Source organism: Mesoplodon mirus, assembly GCF_964341445.2.
Source record: "Mesoplodon mirus genome assembly, chromosome: 18".
Classification (NCBI taxonomy): Eukaryota; Metazoa; Chordata; class Mammalia; order Artiodactyla; family Ziphiidae; genus Mesoplodon; species Mesoplodon mirus.
In genome coordinates this window covers 33817613-33838642 of record NC_138994.1, presented here as the reverse complement: position 1 = coordinate 33838642, position 21030 = coordinate 33817613, and the positions used below count along the sequence as shown (strand labels likewise).

The window sequence follows — 21030 nt, the reverse complement described above, 5'->3', positions numbered from 1 at the left end:
ATGGTTAAGGATCCGCCTGCCAGCACAGGGCACACAGGTTCGATCCCTGGTCTGGGGAGGTCCCACATGCTGCGGAGCAACTAAGTCAGTGTGCCACAACTCCTGAGCCCGTGCATCTACAGCCCGTACTCCACAACGAGAGACGCCACCTCAGTAAGAAGCCCACGCACCGCAATGAAGACCCAACGCAGCCAAAAAAAAAAAAAAAAAAAACACAAAAAAAAAACATCCTGGGAATATACTTTTCATTAAAAGAACAAAGTGTATGTCAGTCCTCATGGCTAAAGGGAAGAATCAAGTAGTAGCAGGAGGAAAGGTGGATTTGATTCTCAGTTTCTGGGTTCTGAATCTGAATTACTTATTGTCCTTACCTCAATGAGACAGAGAATTCTAACACAAATCGTCACTACTACAGGTACAGATACTGCCAAGATGAGTTTGTTGTTATAGTCATAACCTGGAACTTCTTTTGTGAGCTAAAGAAATATATCACAATTTTTAAAAACAAGGAGATAGAAGGGATGAAAACTTACGATTCTTAATCCTATTCTAAAGGATAGCTAACTCTTCTTAAACTACTATGAAACCCAATCCTTCCAGGCGAGTAGCTTCTATAAGAACAAGTCAAATTGAATGTTATTAGTCTTATCATTAGCATTTTCTTCTACAATTTATCTACAATTTATTTATCTTGTGTTATGTCCTTTTCGCGTCTACCCTAGGAATAGTGACACACTCTCTCAATGAGCAAAGTTGGAGATCACTGTCTTAGCCCGTTTCATGGCTGAAGATAAGATACTGACTAGGAGCCCGTGGTATTCCCGCTTGGGCACGTTAATGGCATGTCCTAAACTGAGTAAAAGTCCAAGTCCCATGTGTCAGGGGTTATCCTCACCTCACTTGACTCCTGCTCTTTCTGCTCACTCTGGGCTTCTGTGCTCTCACTGATATAGTTGTCAGCTTTCCACTGGTCCGTATCCCATTCCGCTTTGGACACATTTACTTCTTGCTGCTTGCTGAGAAGCTTCATCAGGAGGCCTGTTCTAGAGATGGGGTTGGCACAGGCCAGCTGCACGTGGGTGTCCGAGCAGTCTATTTTCAAAGTCTGGATAACATGAGAAATGAGCCTTTGCACGTCAGTGTTGGGGATGAGGGACCAGAGCTGCTGGTTTAGCTGAGTTTCAACTTGATCACCCGGGGATGCGAGCCCTGGGAAAGTGAAGCCTGTGGGCTTAGAGGATAATTCAGTGACCATGTTGTGGTGCTCCCATTGTGTTTTGTTGCTGTGTTGAACAGCTGGCATACTGTTGTCTGCAGCAACAGTAGAATGTGCAGTGGAGACGTTCCTATGGCTAGTGTTTCCAGGGCCGGTTCCTCCTGGCAGAGTAGCGTTTCCTGTAGAAATAATTGCTTCAGAAACATTTTGTGCAGTATTGTTTTCTGAAGTAGTGTTTTCTGCAGAAGGGTCTGAAAGAGAAAATAATTCTGGAAAAGGATTTTCCTGAGAAGTCACTTCTCCTGAAGACGAAACAGCCTCTCGTGGAGGGGAATTTATGAGACTCCTCACGACAGAGAACGGAGGGCTTGCAAGCATCATTCTATCAAGTGAACTTTTCTTTCTGAACTTTCGACTCCCTTTTTTTTTTTTTTTTTTTGCGGTACACAGGCCTCTCACCGTTGTGGCCTCTCCCGTCGCGGAGCACAGGCTCCAGACGCGCAGGCTCAGCGGCCATGGCTCATGGGCCCAGCCGCTCCACGGCATGTGGGATCTTCCCGGACCAGGACACGAACCCGTGTCTCCTGCATCGGCAGGCAGACTCCCAACCACTGTGCCACCAGGGAAGCCCCTCGACTCCTTTTAACTTTGGGTTTTCTGTGGACCCGATGAGACCTAATTTTATGGAAGATGTATTTGTTTTCCAGAATGTGAGATTAATTCGAAGTCCTTAATATTTCTAACTCTTGCCTTTGCATCTTCGAAAACATGAATAGCGTTGGATAAGTCTTTTGATTTGCTTTTAACCTCAGATGGGGATTTTGGCGGGATGGAGGCACAAGGCCTGCCCTTGAAGTACGGTTTCAGGGAAGAGGAGCCTGCGGCCTTGTGTTCCTTTAGGAATGAAGACTCTGCATTGGAGGACTTTCCCACCAGCTTCCTGGGCCTCTGCACCACGAGAAGCTGTTTCAGCTTTCTTGGGGATAGCCTCCTGAGCTTTCATTCTTTGGCAGTGCTCGCCACAGATGGCTGGGCATTCTGTTCCCTCCTGACGCTCTCATCTCCCACTGCTTTGAGGTGCATTTTCTGTATGCCCCTTGAGGACCTTGTTCACTCTCAGCAGCTTTTCCTCTGTACTCTCAATCTTTGCTAGGCTGTCTTTCTGTGGTTGGGCAGTTTCTAATTTCTTTTGAAAGATGTAGCGTGTAAACATGGCACTTAAAAGGTTGGAACGCGTACGCGTAGCAGGTTTTTCTTCCTTTTTAACCTCATCAATTTTTTCTTGAGTTTCTGCATCTAACAAATTTTCCACAAAATGGAGTTCCCTCAATTTGTTTTTATTAGTTGAATTGTTGGGTACAGGTTTAACAGAAAGGCTCCTTGTATTGTTTTTCAAAAGGCCCAGCGGCATATGTCCATCTTGTTTATTTGAAAAAAGAAGTTGAATGAATGGTAATAATGTTGATTCCACATCTCCTAGATTTCCCTCTGAGATATAAGGCAGTATGTAATTTAGTGTACTGATAATATCACTTTTAGTATGAAAGTCCAGCTGCTCATTCATGAAGCCTGACAAGCTGACAGCACTGTTATGTGAGGACATCCTCTCTGACTCAATAGTCAGCTCGGTGCTGTTGTTCTTCTGCTGGGCTTGTAACAACTTCATCAACGATCCTCCTGCATTCTCTATAGATGTTTCTTCATCTGTCAAAAGAGAAGGGACTGTTTTTCATCACTGAAGACTGATGGGACAGCCTTTTGTCAGTCCACAGCCAAAGAAATGAGGAATCAGTCAAAGTTTGAGTGCTACTTAGGAGAAAAAGAAACCCACACTTAAGCCTATGACTGGCAACAACAAAATGTGAAAAAGGTCTCTCTTGAAAAAGGGGCTATCTACTCAGAAAATTCTGTAGCGTGAAACATAGGAACTATATTCAGGATTACTCCACTGGTTCCCAGGGGCCAGTACTCAAGAAAAGCCAAGGCTGGAAGACAAATATTCCCCTAATCAGCTGGACTCTCTGCAGACCTACTGTGACTCCTCACATTCATATACCCCATCCTGTCCTGCCTCAGAGGCACAGGAGTGTGAGGCTTCCTCTCTCCACCTCTTCAGTGTGCTTGTGTTCTTGCTGCTATCACAGATCTCCACGACAACCACCGCCGCTAACAGGTCGTCATCTGGACATGTCCTTCTCCAACTACCCACTGAGTCCTTTGTTTAGTCCCTGCTTCTATATATCCCAGTCCCCATAACAGAAGGCTCTATACAGAAAAAAAACACTATGTCCGACCTGGCTCTTTGCTAAAATTTGGGCAGGGATCTCGGGTATAAGTTAAGAGATTTGCCAGATTGTATGCCCATGTGGAATGTTCAACAAATCAATGGAATAATACTTGAGGCCCTAAAATGTAGACGGGAAAAAGCAACTTCTGTCGGATGGCTACTTTGCTTTCAATTCATTTTACTTCTAATATTTCCAGCTCTACTTGGGGAACCATCCAAATCTTCTGACTGTGTGAAGGTAATGTGTACCATTGTGTAGCTGGGCTTGTCTTCCAAAAGGATTGAAAGTATTTTTGGTGAGGGTCAAAGGAGGAGGGAAGGGTCATGAGAAAGGAGGAGCAGAGGCTAGCAGAGAGCCCCAAACTGGGGACAGGAGATTGGGGCACTAGGTTCATAGCACTTAACACCTCTGATCTTGTTTTTCCTCACCGGTAAAAGGAGAGTAAAAATGCCTTTTCTGCCCACTTCTGGGGGAGAAGGGAGTAATATAATTAGTAAAAAAAAATGTTTGGGGGAGTTCCCAGGTGGTCTAGTGGTTAGGACCCGGCACTTTCCCTGCTGTGGCCCGGGTTCAATCCCTCGTGGGAGAACTACGATCCCACCAGCTTTGTGGCCAAAGGAAAAAAAAAAAAAACTGTGTTGAAAAATCAGCCATTTTGTCTTTATATAAGTGGCAAAGTGTTATTATTTATGATGTGCTCTAGATCACTGAAAGAGACCTGTATTCAAGCTACCTGGGCATGAAAGCACATTTTGGAAGTCATCAAGTTAGTGCCCATAAATCTAATATATAGAAAAATAGTTGAAAGCCCCTGAGTGTTTTGTGGATAGAAAAACTTGCGATTCAGAGCAAGTTCAGAGCTGGACAGTCAAAGAAATAACTAGCTCTCCCATGCATTAGAAGGGCTTGGTAGCAGCTTCTGCTTATGGAACCAGAAACTCTCAGGCTCCAGATAGGACCTAAAACAGCATCACTTGTACTCTTCATAAAATTGCAGAAACAAACAAAATAAACAAAACTATATTTACACCTGTCTTATAAGACAAAGGGTACTTGAGACCTAATGTATATAAAATCAGTTTACAAACTGTGATGTACTATGTGAATAAGTTCTCATTTGCACAGAGGGCAGCATAGGACATGTGGCCATTAATGTGAATTCCCTTCCCCCTTCCATTCCTTTCTCTGGTTCCTTTACATATGCAGATCAGTTACATTATGAAGCTAATAATGTAACTGAGCTATTCTTAGCTTAATAATGTAACCAAGAATCTGATTTTTAGCAAGGGGGTAATTCTTAGAAATTTAGGGAGCTGGAACTCTGAATGAATGTATTAAAATAATGTAATTACATCATTAGTTTTAAAATGTATCATCCTTGATTAAAAATAAAAAATTAAATTAAAAATTAAAAATGTATTATCCCGCAATTGAGACTCACCACAACGTGTGACGTCCCTCAGGCGTTCACTGTCACAACGCAGCTTGACTGTCTCACAGACAACCTCAATAGTATTTTTAAATTGGCAGAGGCAGCAGGCCCTCCGGCTGGGTAAGATCCTATAAATGGAAACACAGGTCATTAAATTCGTGGTAAAAGAGTTACCTGAGTAGGTAGAAGTGGTAGGCCAAGGCCACCACAGACCAGTGCAAAAAGGAGTTCTTGGGGCATATGGACTATAGAACTGGATAGGGGCCGGTTGGCCAATTGCTGCCCTTGACTGTTGGAAATAAATATCGAGGAGGAGAGAGGTGCCCAACAGAAGGATTAGGATGGCAGTAGGTATGATATGCCTAGAAAAAAGGGAATAGGGATTAGAATTGGGTGACATTGAACTGCAGTTTAATTCAGAAGTATCTCCTTCCGACCCGAAAGCCTCACTTTGGGTTGAGAGTACACCCGAAGAAGGCAGACTTCTAAGAAGAGTATGAATAAGACCGCACATTCTGGAGTCACTTTCTCAGTTCCTATTTGTGAGGAGTAATATATTAGAAATTATTCTAGTAATAAAAAAGCATCATGTGGCTAAACAATAACAGAGATCGCATTGACCAAATCTGGACAAAAGGAACATTCCAAAGAATAACATTATCATTATAATAAGGTATAACACAGTTAATTGAAAAAAAAGCACATGAGTTCATAATGATACTCCAAATGAAAAGTGGGGGAGCTCTTCTTTATAGAATAATGTCAGCTAATAAATGCAAAAGGAAGGATAGAATTAGGAAAGTGTTATTTTGCAACGATCAATGTAATAACCGATTCAGACAAGGATTATCATTGATGCACAGTTGGGTGAAGAGTTGTTTGAAAGTAGGATCTTCACTGATCCCAAGGATCACCCCACATATTATTTATCAATTACCAAGGGGAAAAATAACTTTACAATGGAGAGATATGGAATAGACCACCTTAATCAAGTGATCAAACTTAGCACTGGGCCACCTCAAGGGATGAAGTATGAAGAATACATCACCTATATAGTATTCTTCCCCAAAATGTTTACTTTGAATCTAATGAGGAAACAGACAAATACAGATTGTGGGGCAATTTACAAGACAACTGGCTTAGACTCTTCAAAAAAGCCAATGTCATAAAAGACCAAAAAAAGATAGTAGGGAAAAATTCTAGGTTAACCGAAACACAGACATGACATGCAATGCCTCATCTTTAATTGGATCCTGTATCAAAACAAAACAGACTTAAAGAATGTTATTGGCTTCTGGCCAAGATGAAGTACAAGGGCCAACTTAACCTCCCAGCTGAAACAAGGAAAAAATCAGATGGAACCTATGAAACAACAGTCTTCAAGAAACGGAACCTCAGGCAATACATTTCAGTGATTCCCGAGGAGATGGGAAATACATGAAGTGATCCCTATAATTGCCCTTACTTCTCTGAGAGAGTATCCACGTCATGGTACAGGGAAGAGAAGTCCAGACAGAGACTAGTGGGCTCCCTGACAGACGAAATGGAGAGAAGAGTCTGGGAAAACCAAGGTAACTAGAGTTCACAAAGCAGAGTATCAGAGAGAAAAGAAGTGCACAGACAAAGAACTCTGGAGATATGCAGAGGGAGCTCTTGAGAATTCAACAAAGTATGGGTCAGTACATTTGTGTGAGGAATAACTTGATGCCAGGAAAAGAACCACATGAAAGGATTAATAAGAAGAACAACTGGATATCACACAGGGTTGTAGGAATAGTACCTGTTCCTACAAGTCAGACTGGAAAACCTCATGATACGCAGAAAGGACTTGTCTCAGTAGTTGCAAATGATGAGCTCCAGACTAAAGGCTACTTGGACTCCTACCCAACGAACCTTAAAAGCTAGACCTAAAAGAATAAAAGTGTTTTGAGTAACCTAATTTCACCCAAAACAAAGCCCAGGCATTTTACAGGAATAAAAATATACATAACACACAATAAACTAAAACTCACAATATCTGGGATCATATGAAAAATTGCATGCAAGCATGCAAAGAAGTAGGAAAATATGACCCATACTGAGGAGAAAAGGCAATCAATCAACAATAACCCATAATCGATACAGATGTTAGAATGGGCAGGAAAGAACTTTTAAAAAGTTATTATACATGAAGAAAAGTTATTATAACTGTATTTCATATGTTAAAACACCCAGACTAAACCCTGAAAATGTTAAGTACAGGCATGCAAAATGTAAAACAGACCTAAATTGAGCTTCTAGAGATTAAAAACAATGTCTAAATGAAAAAGATATTGCAGGAGGTTAAAGGCTAATTAGACACGGCAGAAGGTCAGTGAACATTAAGGCATAGCAACAGAAACTATCCAAAATGAAACAAAAGGAGTAACAAAACAACAACAAAATGAATAGAGCCTCAGTGACTTGTGCAACAACTTCAAGTGGCCTAATACATGTGTACTTAGAGTCCATGAAGGAGAGGAGAAATATAAAAATTTGAAGAAATAATAGCCAAAATTTTTCCAAATTGGTAAACACTATAAACCCACAAAGTCAAGAAGATCAATGAACTTTAAGCAGAAGAAACACGGACAAAACTACACCAAGGCACAGAAAATAATCGAATTGCTCTAAACCAGCAATAAAGAGAAGAATTTAAAAGGAGCCAGAGGAAAAAATTATACACTACGTACAGAGGAACAAAGATAACAATGACAGCAGGATTCTTGCTTGAAAAATCGTAAACGAGAACTCAGTGGAATAACATCTTTAAAGTAGTGAAGTGAATTCTACCAAGCTAGAATTTTATACCCACATCTGTCAAAACAAAAGCAAAATAAAGACTATCTCAGACATGCAGAAGCTGAAAGAATTCATTGCTAGTAGACTTTCACAATAAGAAATGTTAAAAGAAGTATTTTTAAGCAGAAGGAAAATGACACCAGATTGGAATATGGATCTACATAAAAGATTAAGAATACTGGATACATACAACAAAGAAGACCCAATTCAACCAAAAATAAATAAACAAATTAAGAAAAGAAGGGAAAAATCATATAATCACTGCAATAGATGCAGGAAAAGAATGAAAACATCTAACATACATTCCTGATTAAAGAAAACAAAACAGCCCTCAGTAGACTAGGAATGGAAGGAGACTTCCTCAACTTGATAAATGACTTCTACAAAAAACCTAACATCATACTTAATGGTGAAGGACAAAGTACTTTCTCACCAGGATCAGGAACAAGGCAAGGATATCTGCTCTCATTGCTTCTATTTGACATTGCACTGAAGGTTCTAGCCAGTGCAATAGGGCAACAAAAAGAAAAGAGATATTCAGAATGCAAAGGAAGAAGTAAAACTATCTTTATTTGCAGATAACATGATTATGTAGAAAACCTGATAGAAGCTACGAAAATGCTACTGGAACTAATAAATGAGTTTATCAAGTTTGCAGGGTACAAGATCCACATACAAAAAGATGAATTTGTCTCAACAAACAATCAGAGATCAAAGTTTTAAAATGCTACTTATAAAAGAATCAAACATATAAAATACTTAGAATAAGTCTGACAAAAGACTTGCACACTGAAAACTGTAAAATATTGCCGGGGGAAATTAAGAAAGACCTAACTAAATGGAGAGATATAAAGTATTCATGGATCAGAAGATTCAATATTGTTGAGACATCAATTCTCCCCAAATCGATTTATACATCAAAACCCCAGTAGGCTTTTCTATAGACATTGACAAGCTAATTCTAAAATTCATATGGAAATAAAATTTAGAATCACTAAAACAACTTTGAGAAAGAACAAAGTTGAAGAACTAACAGTAACTGATTTCAAGGATTAAGAAGCTACACCTTCAAGACATTGTGATAGTAGTGTAAAGAGAGACAAAAAGACCAAAGGAACAGAATACAAAGTTCTGAAGTAGAGAGAGGGGGAGAACTGACTGTCAGGTTCAAAGGCATTTCAGTGGAGAAATGATAGTCTTTTCAACAAATGATGCTGGAACAACTGAATATCCAGGTGCAAAAAGGAAAAAAAAAAGGAACTTCCATCTAAACCATATACAGAAGTGAACTCAAATTGGTTCAAAGATCTAAATGTAAAACATAAAACTATAAAATGTCTAGAACAAAACAGGTGAAAAATTTTATGACCTTGAGTTCGGCAAGATTTCTTAGATACAATACCAAAAGCATAATGCATAAAAGAAAAAAACAGATAAATTAGACACCATCGAAATTCAGAATTTCTGCCCTGCAAAAGACACTCCTGAGAGAACGAAAAGATGAGTCACAGAATGGGAGAAAATACCTAGCAACTTACCTATTGGATAAAGGACTAATTTCCAGAATATATAAAGAACTCTCAGAACTCCAGAAAAATATAAATAAAAGATTCAAAGATATACAGATGGAAAATAAGCATATGAAAAGATGTTTCACATGATTAATCATTAGAGATGCTACAGTGAGATACAACTACACACCTATTAAACTATCTAAAATTAAAAATACTGAGCATAGCAAATGTTGGCCACAACGTGAAGAAAATGCAGCTCTCATACACTGCTGGTAGAGATGTAAAATGATCAAACCACTATGGAAAATAGGTATTTTTTAAAAACTTAAACATACACTTACCAATGATGCAGCCATTCTACAGGCAGGCATTTACCCAGGAGAAATGGAAGTAAACATCCATACAAGACTTGTACACAAATATTCATAGCAACTTTATCTGTAATAGACAAAGACTCAAACAACTCAAATGTCCATCAATGGTCAATACATAAATGGTGGTACATCCATATAAAGGAATGCTATTCAGCAATAAACAGAAATGAATTACTGATATATACAACAATATGGATGAAGATTAAAATAATTATGCTGAGTTAGAAGCCAGTTAGAAAAAAGTATACACTGTATGATTCCATTTATATAAAATTCTAGAAAATGCAAACAGAAAGCAGATCAATGGTTGCATGGCGATTGGGAAGTGCAAGGAACGATGGGAAGGAAGAATTACAAAGAGACATTAAGAAACTTTCTGAGGTGATGGACATTTTGATTTTCGTGATGTCTTCATGGTGTGTATGTATGTGAGTGTGTGAACACAGATTACTGCATGTCAATTGTACCTCAAAAAGCTGTTAAAAGAAATGATATTATATAAGAGAGACAATGGGGGAAATTTGAATAGCAACACTTTATTAGGTAATATTATTGTGTAAGAATTTAATTTCTTCAATACTGTGTATTAACAGTATTGTCGTTAAACAGGGAAATAATTTTTAATATCCAGAGAGGAAGGCATGTAGCTGACAAGAGAGGGATCGCAATTGTGGCAGATGCTGTGGGACGCTGAGGAAGATGAGGCTAGAGCGGTGACCAATGCGTGACGGCACGGTGAAGGGAGTCATTTGTCAGGTGACCTGACAAAGACGGTTGGAACAGACTGCTAAATGCAGGGCCGTTTCTACATACTAATCTCATGCAATCCCCTCAACTAGCCTTGGCGTAACAGAAAGTTTCTATTAGCTTACCATATGGGAGGGGGGATGGCACAATTTAAGGTGCAGTACGTTGTGTAATAAACTGTCACAATAGGGTCCTACAGAAATAGTTTTTTAAACCGCAAAAAAATAAAACTTGACCCTTCCCTCACAACATATATGAAAATTAACTCAAAATGAATCATAGACCTAAATGGAGCTATACAACATCTGGAAGAAAATGTAGGAGAAAATCTTTGTGATTTGGGGTTAGACAGTGGGGTCTCAGAGAAAGATTTCTTAGATTAAGACACAAAAAAGCAGAAACCATCTAACAAAAATTGCTAAGGGACTTCCCTGGTGGTTGAGACTTCGAGTTCCCAATTCTGGGGGCCCGGGTTCGACCCCTGGTCAGGGAACTAGGTCCCACATGCATGCCTCAACTATGAGTTCGCATGCCAGATCTAAGAAGCCCATGAGCCGCAACTAAGGGGCCCATCTGCCTCAACTAAGACCCAGCACAACCAAATAAATAAATTAAATAAATATGAAAAATTAAGAAAAATTGCTAAATTAGAGTTCATCAAAAAAAATTTAACACTTCTAGTTTTCAGAGACACTTTAATATAATGAAGATAAGTCACAATCTGGGAGAAGATATTTACTAAACACATATCTGAGAGCAAGGACTTTTTCCATTGCTTTTTATATAAAGCACTCTTAAATCTCAATACAAATATCCAATTCAAAATGGATTTGAAGAGACACTTCATTTAAAAAGATATTTGCACATGAATAGACACTCAACATCATCAGCTATTACAGAAATGCAAAATGTGGCAAAAACCACGAGATTCAACTACACACCTAATAGAAAGGCTAAAATGTTTTTAAAAAACAAATATAAGGATCAGGTGAAGAGGTAGAGCATCTGCAACTCTCATAGACTGCTTGTGGGAAAGCAACATGGCACAAGCACTTTAGAAAACAGTTCAGCAGTTTCTTAAAAAGTTCAATAGGCACCTAGCATATGATGAAGCAATCCCACCCTGAGGTATTTTACCCCAAAGAAATGAAAACATATGCTCACACAAGACATATGTTCACACACACATGTGAGTGTTTTCAGAGGTTTTGTTCATAATAGCCAAAAAACAAGAAGAAACTCAAATGTTCATCAAACGATGAATGCGTATCCACACAACTAGAATACTGCTCAGCGCTCAAAAGGAATGAGCTACTGACGGGTGCAACAAAACAGATGAATCTCCAAAGAGACTGGCTAAGTGAAAGAAGCCAAAAACAAAAAGCTACATAACACATGATTTCACTTATCAAATATTCTGGAAAAGGCAACATTATACGGACAAAAATCAGATTGGTGGTTGCCAGGGGCTGGTAGTGACAGGAGGATGGATTGACTACAGAGGGACAGGAGGGGTCTTTTGGGAGTGCAGAAGTTTTCTTTACCTCAAATGTGGTGGTGGCGGCTACAAAACTATACGTTTGTCAAAACACATCACACTGTATATTTAAAAAGAGTGAATTTTGTTAAATGAAAATTATACATAAATAAACCTGACTTAAGAAGATAATCAAACAAACCTAAAAATACAATTGAGTGAAAATCAATGTAAGAAAAATCAACTTACAGTGTTTCCAATTCAAGGGTCATCATGAGGATGCTTTCAATTGCTGTAAGTGACACTTGTGCTGTTCCCATGTCTCTGAAGGAGAAGCCCAAACATGCATGATATAAAACCCAAAGACAAAATTTCTAAACTGAAAAAGATACTTAACATGTGATTACTTCAACTTTGGCTTCTTACTTGCCATAGATGATAATTCTAATGAGCTCTTTTGGAAGAAATTTAAATTTGCATCATCAAATTAATGACCTTGGTGCTGAACAGTACAATCATTTTCTATTATCCTCACTTCTCATTTTCAATTGCATCTACCTCTTTTGATCACTCTTTTTAAAAAAAATAATGTACCCCTTATTCCTTTTTGCTTTCTTGGATAAATACTATTCCTATATGCATCTTCATGTTCTATATCTATATGTGTTCTTCAACAGTCTTCTCATCCTCTGCTGGCTCTCTTACCCATATATATTCTTTCTTAATCCTTTTCTTTGGCAATAACTCTTATTTTCAATAACCCAGTTAAAATCTAAGTTATGACTGTTTAGCCAAAGTACTCAATTTTTGACGAAAGTCAAAAGGAGCAGAAATTATCTCATGAGCCATGAAACTGTTACAATACTTACAAAGAGTTTAATGCTGGCACTTCAAAAAGACAAGAACCTTCAACTGTTGGCAAAGGATTACGATTGAGAATTCTGAAAAATGGAATGGAATTAAAATTATCTGCATTTTCAATTACTTCCATGAAAGTTTATATTCATTTTTTTTGGTATGGAACTTGAAGGTTAAAAAAATCATTTTCTGTCTTTACCTATAAATCACCCTTAGAATCTGTAAAACACTCTTTCACTGGGAGCTACCCAGGTCTCTAGATGATAAAGTGGAGAAGAGAAACAAACAAACAATAAAATAGAAAAAACGTGGCTAGCAAAGAAAAAATATGTCAAAGTACTTTTCACGTTAAAAACCCTCGAAGTGACTATGCTGGTAGGAAGCCCTTGCTCTGTAAAAAAGTACTATTTCTAGTGTCCTCCATAATTCAAGGGGTTTTTCTTTCATCTCTACAAAGTTTGAAAAACTTCATGATTTAAACTACTCAGCTAAAGGCAAAAATAAGGCTAATTCCTTGGTTCTGGAGCCAAAGAAGAGAGAAATCCAAGAGGAACTGGTGAAAGCCATACTCCCATCACATAGTCCCGTGTGTATTCTTGTGCCATAGCCTTTGTTACTGTGTAATCAACTGTTTACTTGTCACTCTCCTAGATTGTCAGCAACTTGAGAGCAGGGACCACACTTTATTGTCATTATTATTCCTCTGCCTGACATAGTGCCTAATAGTTACTAGGCATTTAATAACTGTTTGCTGAATAAATAAATAACATTTTGTTTATATATCAATAAAATAAACAAATTAATTTTGAGGAACAAAATTTTATTCCAAAATGTTGGAATAGATTTTCTTCATAGTTCTTTCTTTCTTTCTTTTTTTTCCCCTTAGTTCTTTAAAACAAATAAGGGGGAAAAAAAAACAGAAAAGAAACAGGAAGAAAGAAGAGAATATCTGACTTTAGGTTAGCTCTACTCAAGAATTATTAGTGTACTTTTGCAGAATATTATAAAGATAATTATCAAAACTAATATCTTTTGGGTTGCCATGCATATGTGATCAGCATTTAACATTTCATCCTCACAGTAACCTTATGTGATATATATATTACACAATTGTACAAATGAGGAAACTGAGGCACAGAGAAGTTACATAACTTGTCTTAAGTCATCAAGCTCGTAAGAAGCAGAGCTGGAGTTGGTACTCAGTTCTGACTCTAAAGCCTGTGTTTAACCTGAATGAAAAAAAAGGGTTTTTTTTTTTTTTGAAACATCTGTTACTTTAACCTTAATTTTGACAGCACTAAATACAGAAATACCTTTTCAAACTTCATCTACCCATCTGGGAAAGCCTCTATGAGAACTATATTTTCTCTTTTTATTTATTTATTTATTTCTCTTTTTATTTATTTTTTCCTTAATCATCTCTCGTGATAAATATTTAATTAGCCTATGGCCATTGAGACTTTATAGATTTTTTTTAAAAATTGCAGGAAAATCAGTAAAAATGATGGAGGAAGGACATCTGAAAATTCATCCCCGCATGGAAGCAACAATAACAACAACAACAAAACTGGCAAAAATGGTCAGAATCAACGTCTTCTGAACTCTGTGAATTTAACCAACACGCTGGCAGCAAATGGGGGAGCAAGTTATTCAAGGAAAACAAATTAATTTCTGTAAGAACAACGAGATCTGTGTTGCTTGAACTTGCCCTCGACCTTTGGTCTCCATGCCAGTGGTAGCCTTGAAAAACAGCCCACATCCCTGGTACCAGAACGAGCAGCATGGACTGGGAGGTCCTTCAAAGCCTCATCCCCAAAGAACTGTCATTGTTGTACATGTCTGGTGGTCCCCTGGAAGACCTCACTTGAAAGGCTTGCCTTTGACCTGACTGAGGGCTGTCTAGTGAGAAAAGCCTCTGCTCAGGTGGCATTTCTGGAAAACATTTTCAAGCAAATATTTTAACATGGCGGTGGCATGAGGCAATGGATAACAGTTTGGGGCAAAAAACAACCCAACCGCAAAGCTTTAAAAGAAAAGCTGAGGAATGAGATGTCCACAGACACTTTGCAATATTCCAATGTATTCCTGGGAAACTGGAAGACCACAAGACATATTCCTGGGCATCTAGGAAAATAACTGTTAGCATTAATAAATGAGTTCAGCAAGGTTGTAGGATATAAAATCAATATTATTTCTCCACACCAGCAATGAGTAATCGAAAAATGGACTTTAGAAAACAATTCCATGTGGAACAGCATCAAAACAAATATAATACTTAGGGGAAAATTTTACCAAGTAAGTGCAAGATTCACACTGAAAAGTACAAAACTGTTGAAAGAAATTGAAGAAGATCTAAATAAATATAAAGACATGCTGGATTCATGGACTGGAAGATAATCTTATTAAAATTTCACTACTTCCCAAATCGACCTATGGTTCCATTGCAATTCCTATCAAAATCCCAGCTGACTTCTTTCCAGAAATTGCCAAGCTCTTTCTAAAATTCCTATGGCAATTCAAGGAAACAGAATAACCAAAACAATGTTGGTAAAGAACAAAGTGGGAGGACTCACACATCCTGGTTTCAAAACTCAGTTCAAAGCTACTGCAATCACAGTGTGGTACTGGAATAAGAACAGACATGTAAATCAATGGAACAGAATTGACAATATAGAAATAAACCCTCATATTTATGGTCTATTGATTTTCAACAAGGGTGCCAAAACAATTCAATGTGGAAAGAACAGTCTTTTCAAATGATGTTGGGACAACTGTACATCCACACACAAAATAATGAAGCTTCACACCGTATATGAAAATTAACTCCAAATGGATCAAATATCCAAATGTCAGAGCTAAGGCTATAAAACTCTTAGAAGAAAACACAGGAGTAAATCTTTATGACCTTGCTTTAGACAACAGTTTCTTAGATATGATACCAGAAGCACAAACAACCAAAGGAAAAATAGATGAATTGGATTTTATAAAAACTAAAAAGTTTGTGCTTCAAAGGACACTATCAAGAAAGTGAATAAACATATAGAATGGGAGAAAATACTACAGGTGGGAAGAATAAGATGCAGTGGGGAGAAGAAAAGTATAGTAGTTGCTAGGTGTGGCAATCTCAAAATTTTGAACTATTACAAATAAAACAGCCACCCTGAATCACCCCAAAGGGCAGACCCAAGTTATTTTTGCTTTTAGTGTTTATGCCTTTCTAAATCTGAGAAGCTGCCAGGATTCTAGTACATAGCAAAAAGTGAGGACAACACCCTCAAGTGTGTAAGCTTTTGTGTGTACATAGCTATGTAAAGGAAACCAATGCTAGCTGACTGGGGGAGCATTAGGGCGGCTCTGTGACCGCAGCTCAATTTGCCTTCATAGTGTGGACACACCTCCCGCACTGATATTCTCAACAATGGGGTAAATAATTCAATAGGGATAAGGCTTTGATTTTCCTCTTATTCTCTCTTCGTGCTTATGTTCTTGGTACAATATTGATGTACCACGGACAAGCCAGCATGTGAATGTGCTCTGTCTGGTTAAGTTATATAGCCTTTCTACATTGTAGAGTCCTTCAGTTTCTAAAATCATGGAGCTTGTATTGTTAGATCCAATGAAGTGACTAAAAGAATTTTTAAAAATAAGCCATCAGTCTGGACGTGCATAGGTGAATGAAGGAGAAACACTTTACAGTCAGAGAAAAAAAGCATACTTAACATTTAGGATTATCAACCACTGCCGGTTTTCCATAGTATATTTCATTCCTGATTTTATCTGAAAGAGATATGATTACTACCACCATTCAAAAAGTGGTACTTTATAAATTAATAAGCTCTTGGCTCATCTTTGAGGTAGATTTCGGATTTAAAATAGACTACCACACTGCTAACTACTTCACCTGATATTTCTCAATAACATAGAGGCTTCATTCAAGAAACCTACTGACTTATAATTACCTGACACCCGGTGATGAATCAAGGTTTTGTGGGGCCTGAACCTCATCTACTTTGGGAAATCCTATCTAATAAAAATATGCAAAGTTATAAATAGAAAAATCGCTAGGACCCCTCTCAAACCTTGGAAGGGTCCTATGCAAGTGAGGAGCCCTGAAGCCTAAGGTTCATTGAATTCATGATAAATCCACCTCAGCTGGGGCCCTTTTCCAAACTTATTTAATGCAAGCAACTTATAAACACCCCAGTAATATGTCATTATAGGTAGTAAAATGATTTAACTCGAGGGTGGCATCTTCCCTTGGTGGCTTGCCTTTGGTAAGAGATGCAATAAAGTTTATATCTCACCATGGCAAATGTATCCTGAAGCAAATTAGCTTTGTCTATTAGAAAGACTTAGTCCAAAACAAAGACTTACTATACTGTGACAATCTTTTGAAAGTAACTGTGAATGAGTTTTCGGAGTACAGTACTAATTTATTTACAACACCAGGTAGTTCTGATTCTTTCACTACCTTTTTCTGTCATTTAAGAGGAGCACAAATTCCAAAGGAACAAGTTGGTGCCTCTTCCATTACAAATCTTTTCTAACCTACCACCCATTTGCTACTTCATCACCCCCCTCCCTCACCTTGTTACCCTGCTGCATAGATGCTAGAATGGCTCTCATGTATGTTTTCCCATCGACATCCATATTTCTCCTTCCAGTATGAAAGCTTCTTGGGGACAAAGTCCCTGCCCTATGCGTCTTTGTATCCCCAGCACTTAGTACAGTGTTCACAGACAGTGGGCATGGCACTCAGTGAATGTTTTGGAATGAATTCATTAATTTTTAAACTGTGATTTATTTATTTATTTCCACAATGTATTTTCCTGTGTTGCCTACATTAACTATGGTGAAACTCTGATTCTTATAAGGAACTCTTGGTGTTCTAGGATGTTTAGGAAAGTGGTGAGTTTAAGACGTTGTACTGACGCTACTAAAACCTCCTGGTGAAGGGACCTCACGAGCCTGCTCTCCGGTGTGCTAACAAAAGAAAAACCGACCCTTGGTGCTCTCTCCCCAAGGTAGGTGTCAGCAAACTAACAAGGGAAAGGAAGGAGGCCGCTAAAGATAGGCATCTGCAGGAATTGTTAATCCAGCTCCAGACACAGCCTCAACACCTTCATTAACCCAAAATGTGGGAACTGTGTGAAACTGGATTTCTGAACCATAAGACAGGTAAGAGAGTCTTTTCCAAAGCCAGGTGTAGAAGAGCTCTTTACCTTGAGTCTAAAATCGCCTTCGGGCCATTGAACGTACCCACTATCATTTCCTTGTGCCATGAGAAATCAGAGAAGTTTTGAGCTGAAGGGGTGTAAAACCCACACTTCTTATTGAAGAGTAGTCAGCAAAGAAAACATATTGAATTAGGCCGCAGCAAAGTCTTTTCTTTATATTTTTCACACTACAGCTGAACACAAACAACGTCTTTTTCCATACCTCAAAGGTTCCTATTGGCCACAGATAATACACTTCAGCAATATATGCTTTTTTGAAAAATAATGTTCTGGGTGGCTGGGGAGAGCCCTGTGGTGGGTGTTCAGGAATTCTTTCTGCTTTACCATTTAAAAGAGCTAATGATGGTTGGGGAAGCACCCACACCCACTGAACCACACCCTGCTAAACTTAGTTCTCTGCAGCTCTGTGTTGCATACATTTTAAGCAGTTAGGAACTTTGCACATGAAAAGGAATCAAAGTGAAATTCAAAAGTGGAAGTGCCTGGACCATTCGCATATTGGAGAGGCATCCGTGGGATTCCATGACAATGCTAATCTGAGTGTTTTGGTTCGGGGCCTTTAATTGACCATGCCAAAGATCAGTACTATGGAAAGTAGAGCCTTTCATATATATGAGTTAAACAAGTCTCTTGGCCTCTTTGTACCTTAGTTTCCTCATTTGAAAAAAAAATAAATGGCTCTCAAGACATACTTTCCAGAATTCATACTGGGCTTACTTACACCCAGCTAACCAATAACTGCATGACTGTTATTACACACAGTTGTTTACATGTATTCATCTTCTATTTCACTTACAACTTGTGTAAAAACTGCATTCCATGCCAGGCCTGAAACGTTCCAAAGCTCAGTTCTGGGAGTAAATTGCAACCAAGATTTCTACAAAAAAAGACACAAGCAAAAGAATTAGAAAAATAGATATTCTTTCAGAACATTTATCCTTTGGCAATAATTCTAATTTATATATGATGAAACATAACATCACTACTCCCTCCATACACTAAAGAAATCTCACTGTGGGAGATATTATGATTTATACTTTCATGATTATATATGTGGTGCAGTAGATACAAAATAATAAGTGCTCATTAAATACTTGTGTTAAGTCATCTTTATTTCTCTAGCTAGGCAGCACTATTGACACTTCGGGCTGGATAATTCTTTGCTGTGGGAGGCTCTCCTGTACACTGTTGGATGTTTAGTAGCATCTCTGGTCTCTGTCCACTAGATGCCAGTAGCATATACAGTTCTGACAAGCAAAACTGTCGCCAGACACTACCAAATGTCACCTGTGTGCAAAATCACCCTGGTTGAGAACCACTGCTCTTGATACTGGGTGATGTTGGATGCTCAGCATGATCCTGCTCTGTGCTGGAACTGTCACCTCAGGATACAATGGAGACTGAGCTACAACTTCCTTAAGGAGCTCTGGAGGCTGAGATGGGGTCTTCTGCTGGACTGGAGAAGGTTCAACCTCTTTAGTGACCTGTGGACTTATGGGAAGGGCCAGAGCCAGAGATTTAACAGTGACATTGTACAAGTGTGACTGCTGAGCTTCATTTACCCCATGATGAACACATGGTCAAACTACAACCTCCTTAAGTGTCTCCAAGGGCCGGGCGAGGGCCTCCTGAGGACTTGAAGTTTCTAGTTCCTCAGGGGCCTCTGAAGGCTGAGATGGAGCCTCCTGCGGAAGTGGAGGTGGTTCTACCTCTTCAGTGGGCTCTGCATGCTGAGCCTGGGCCTCTGCCTGGGGTGAAAAAGATTCAACGTCCTCAGGGGTCTGTGGATGCTGAGCAGGGGCCTCTTGATGAGGTAAAGACTCAGCCTCCTCAGTGAGCTCTGGATGACAAGTTTGCGCCCCCTGCTGGGATGCAGACATTTCAGCTTCCTCATGGGGCTCTGGAAGTTCATCTGGGCTTCCCAGAAAATCCCTAGGTATGCTCTCCTCAGGATAAAAGGCCTCCATACTTGGATGTAAATAATCACCCTGCAACTGTTGTTCTAGACACTGAGTGTTTTTTTTCAAATTGGCCTATAGTTCCAACAACAACTTTGGCAAGCCGTCGATGCTGAACTAGATCTTTCTTCAGGTTTGGGGGTGAAACAATAAAGCTCATTGTTTTTGAGCTCTTACTACCTAGAGGTGGAACAAATATTTCAAATGATTGGTGACCTTCAGCCTGATCTAGACCTATGTGTTTAGTCTTACTTTTGTGTCGAGGAGGCAGAACCAAGGGCTGATTCTGATCCCACTCTAGCACTGGAACCGCCTCTGGGAGCTTTTGATGTTGGATTTGCTCGTTATTCAGATACTGATGTGGAACAGCAAACTGATCTGGCCCTATAGGCAGCTCTACAACGGAATCCGTGTCCGGGTATGGAGCCTCAGTCTCACTCAACTCCTGATGAGGCAGGGCCAACATCTGGACTGGAGACGAGGACGTCAAGTAATTAAAGCCCCCGGCTTCTTCCAGGGGTGTAAGGGCAAGGGGCAATTTGGGAGGGCTGTCTGAGGTGTATGAAGACCAAGTCTCGGTCAGGCGCGGGGGTTAGGGGGTCACCTGGACGCGGCTCAGGGCCCACTCCGGAGGCTGAACTGCCTGGACTAGAAGCCACAGTCATTGCCATGTGAGGAGGAGCCGTGGGGTGCAGCAGCAACACAGAGGCACAGCCAGGACATAACATGTGGCGGCTCCCAGGCACAGCGACCCAGGCCAGCGAGAAGCCAGAGCCACATCCTCCTTCAGAGCTGAACTGAACCGTTATGCCAGCGCTGCAACACAGGGCTCACGGTTAGCAACCGTTAGCAACCACGTGTCCCTCCCTCACCTAACGTCCCACCCGTTATTTATGACATCTGTATTTACTCCACCTTTATTAGGCTCCCGCGGAGATCCAATGCACGCCACCAGAGTGAGCCTTTTTCCCAGAGTCCCCAGGGCACAAGCCACCCTTCCCCTTGCAAAGGAGACAATTACCTCCTGCTGGGCCCCCTTCCCAACCCCGCCCTGCCCTCCCAGGCCCCAAACAATGAGGCGGGATTTGGGCTGCAGACCCCAGTGGCCC

At 39.6% G+C, this 21030-nt stretch overlaps 1 protein-coding gene across 1 annotated transcript; it reads right to left on the bottom strand.

Annotated features, from left to right (window-relative positions):
* Positions 1–847: 847 nt before the first annotated feature.
* On the bottom strand, positions 848–20387 carry LOC309793391 (leucine-rich repeat-containing protein 37B-like; the record flags this gene model as incomplete). Its single annotated transcript, XM_082603863.1, has 6 exons — positions 848–1195; positions 2667–2732; positions 4992–5039; positions 12782–12809; positions 18760–18814; positions 20174–20387. 6 exons carry the CDS (start codon positions 20385–20387, stop codon positions 848–850), a joined length of 759 nt encoding a protein of 252 aa, XP_082459989.1.
* Between the last annotated feature and the right edge of the window lie 643 nt (positions 20388–21030).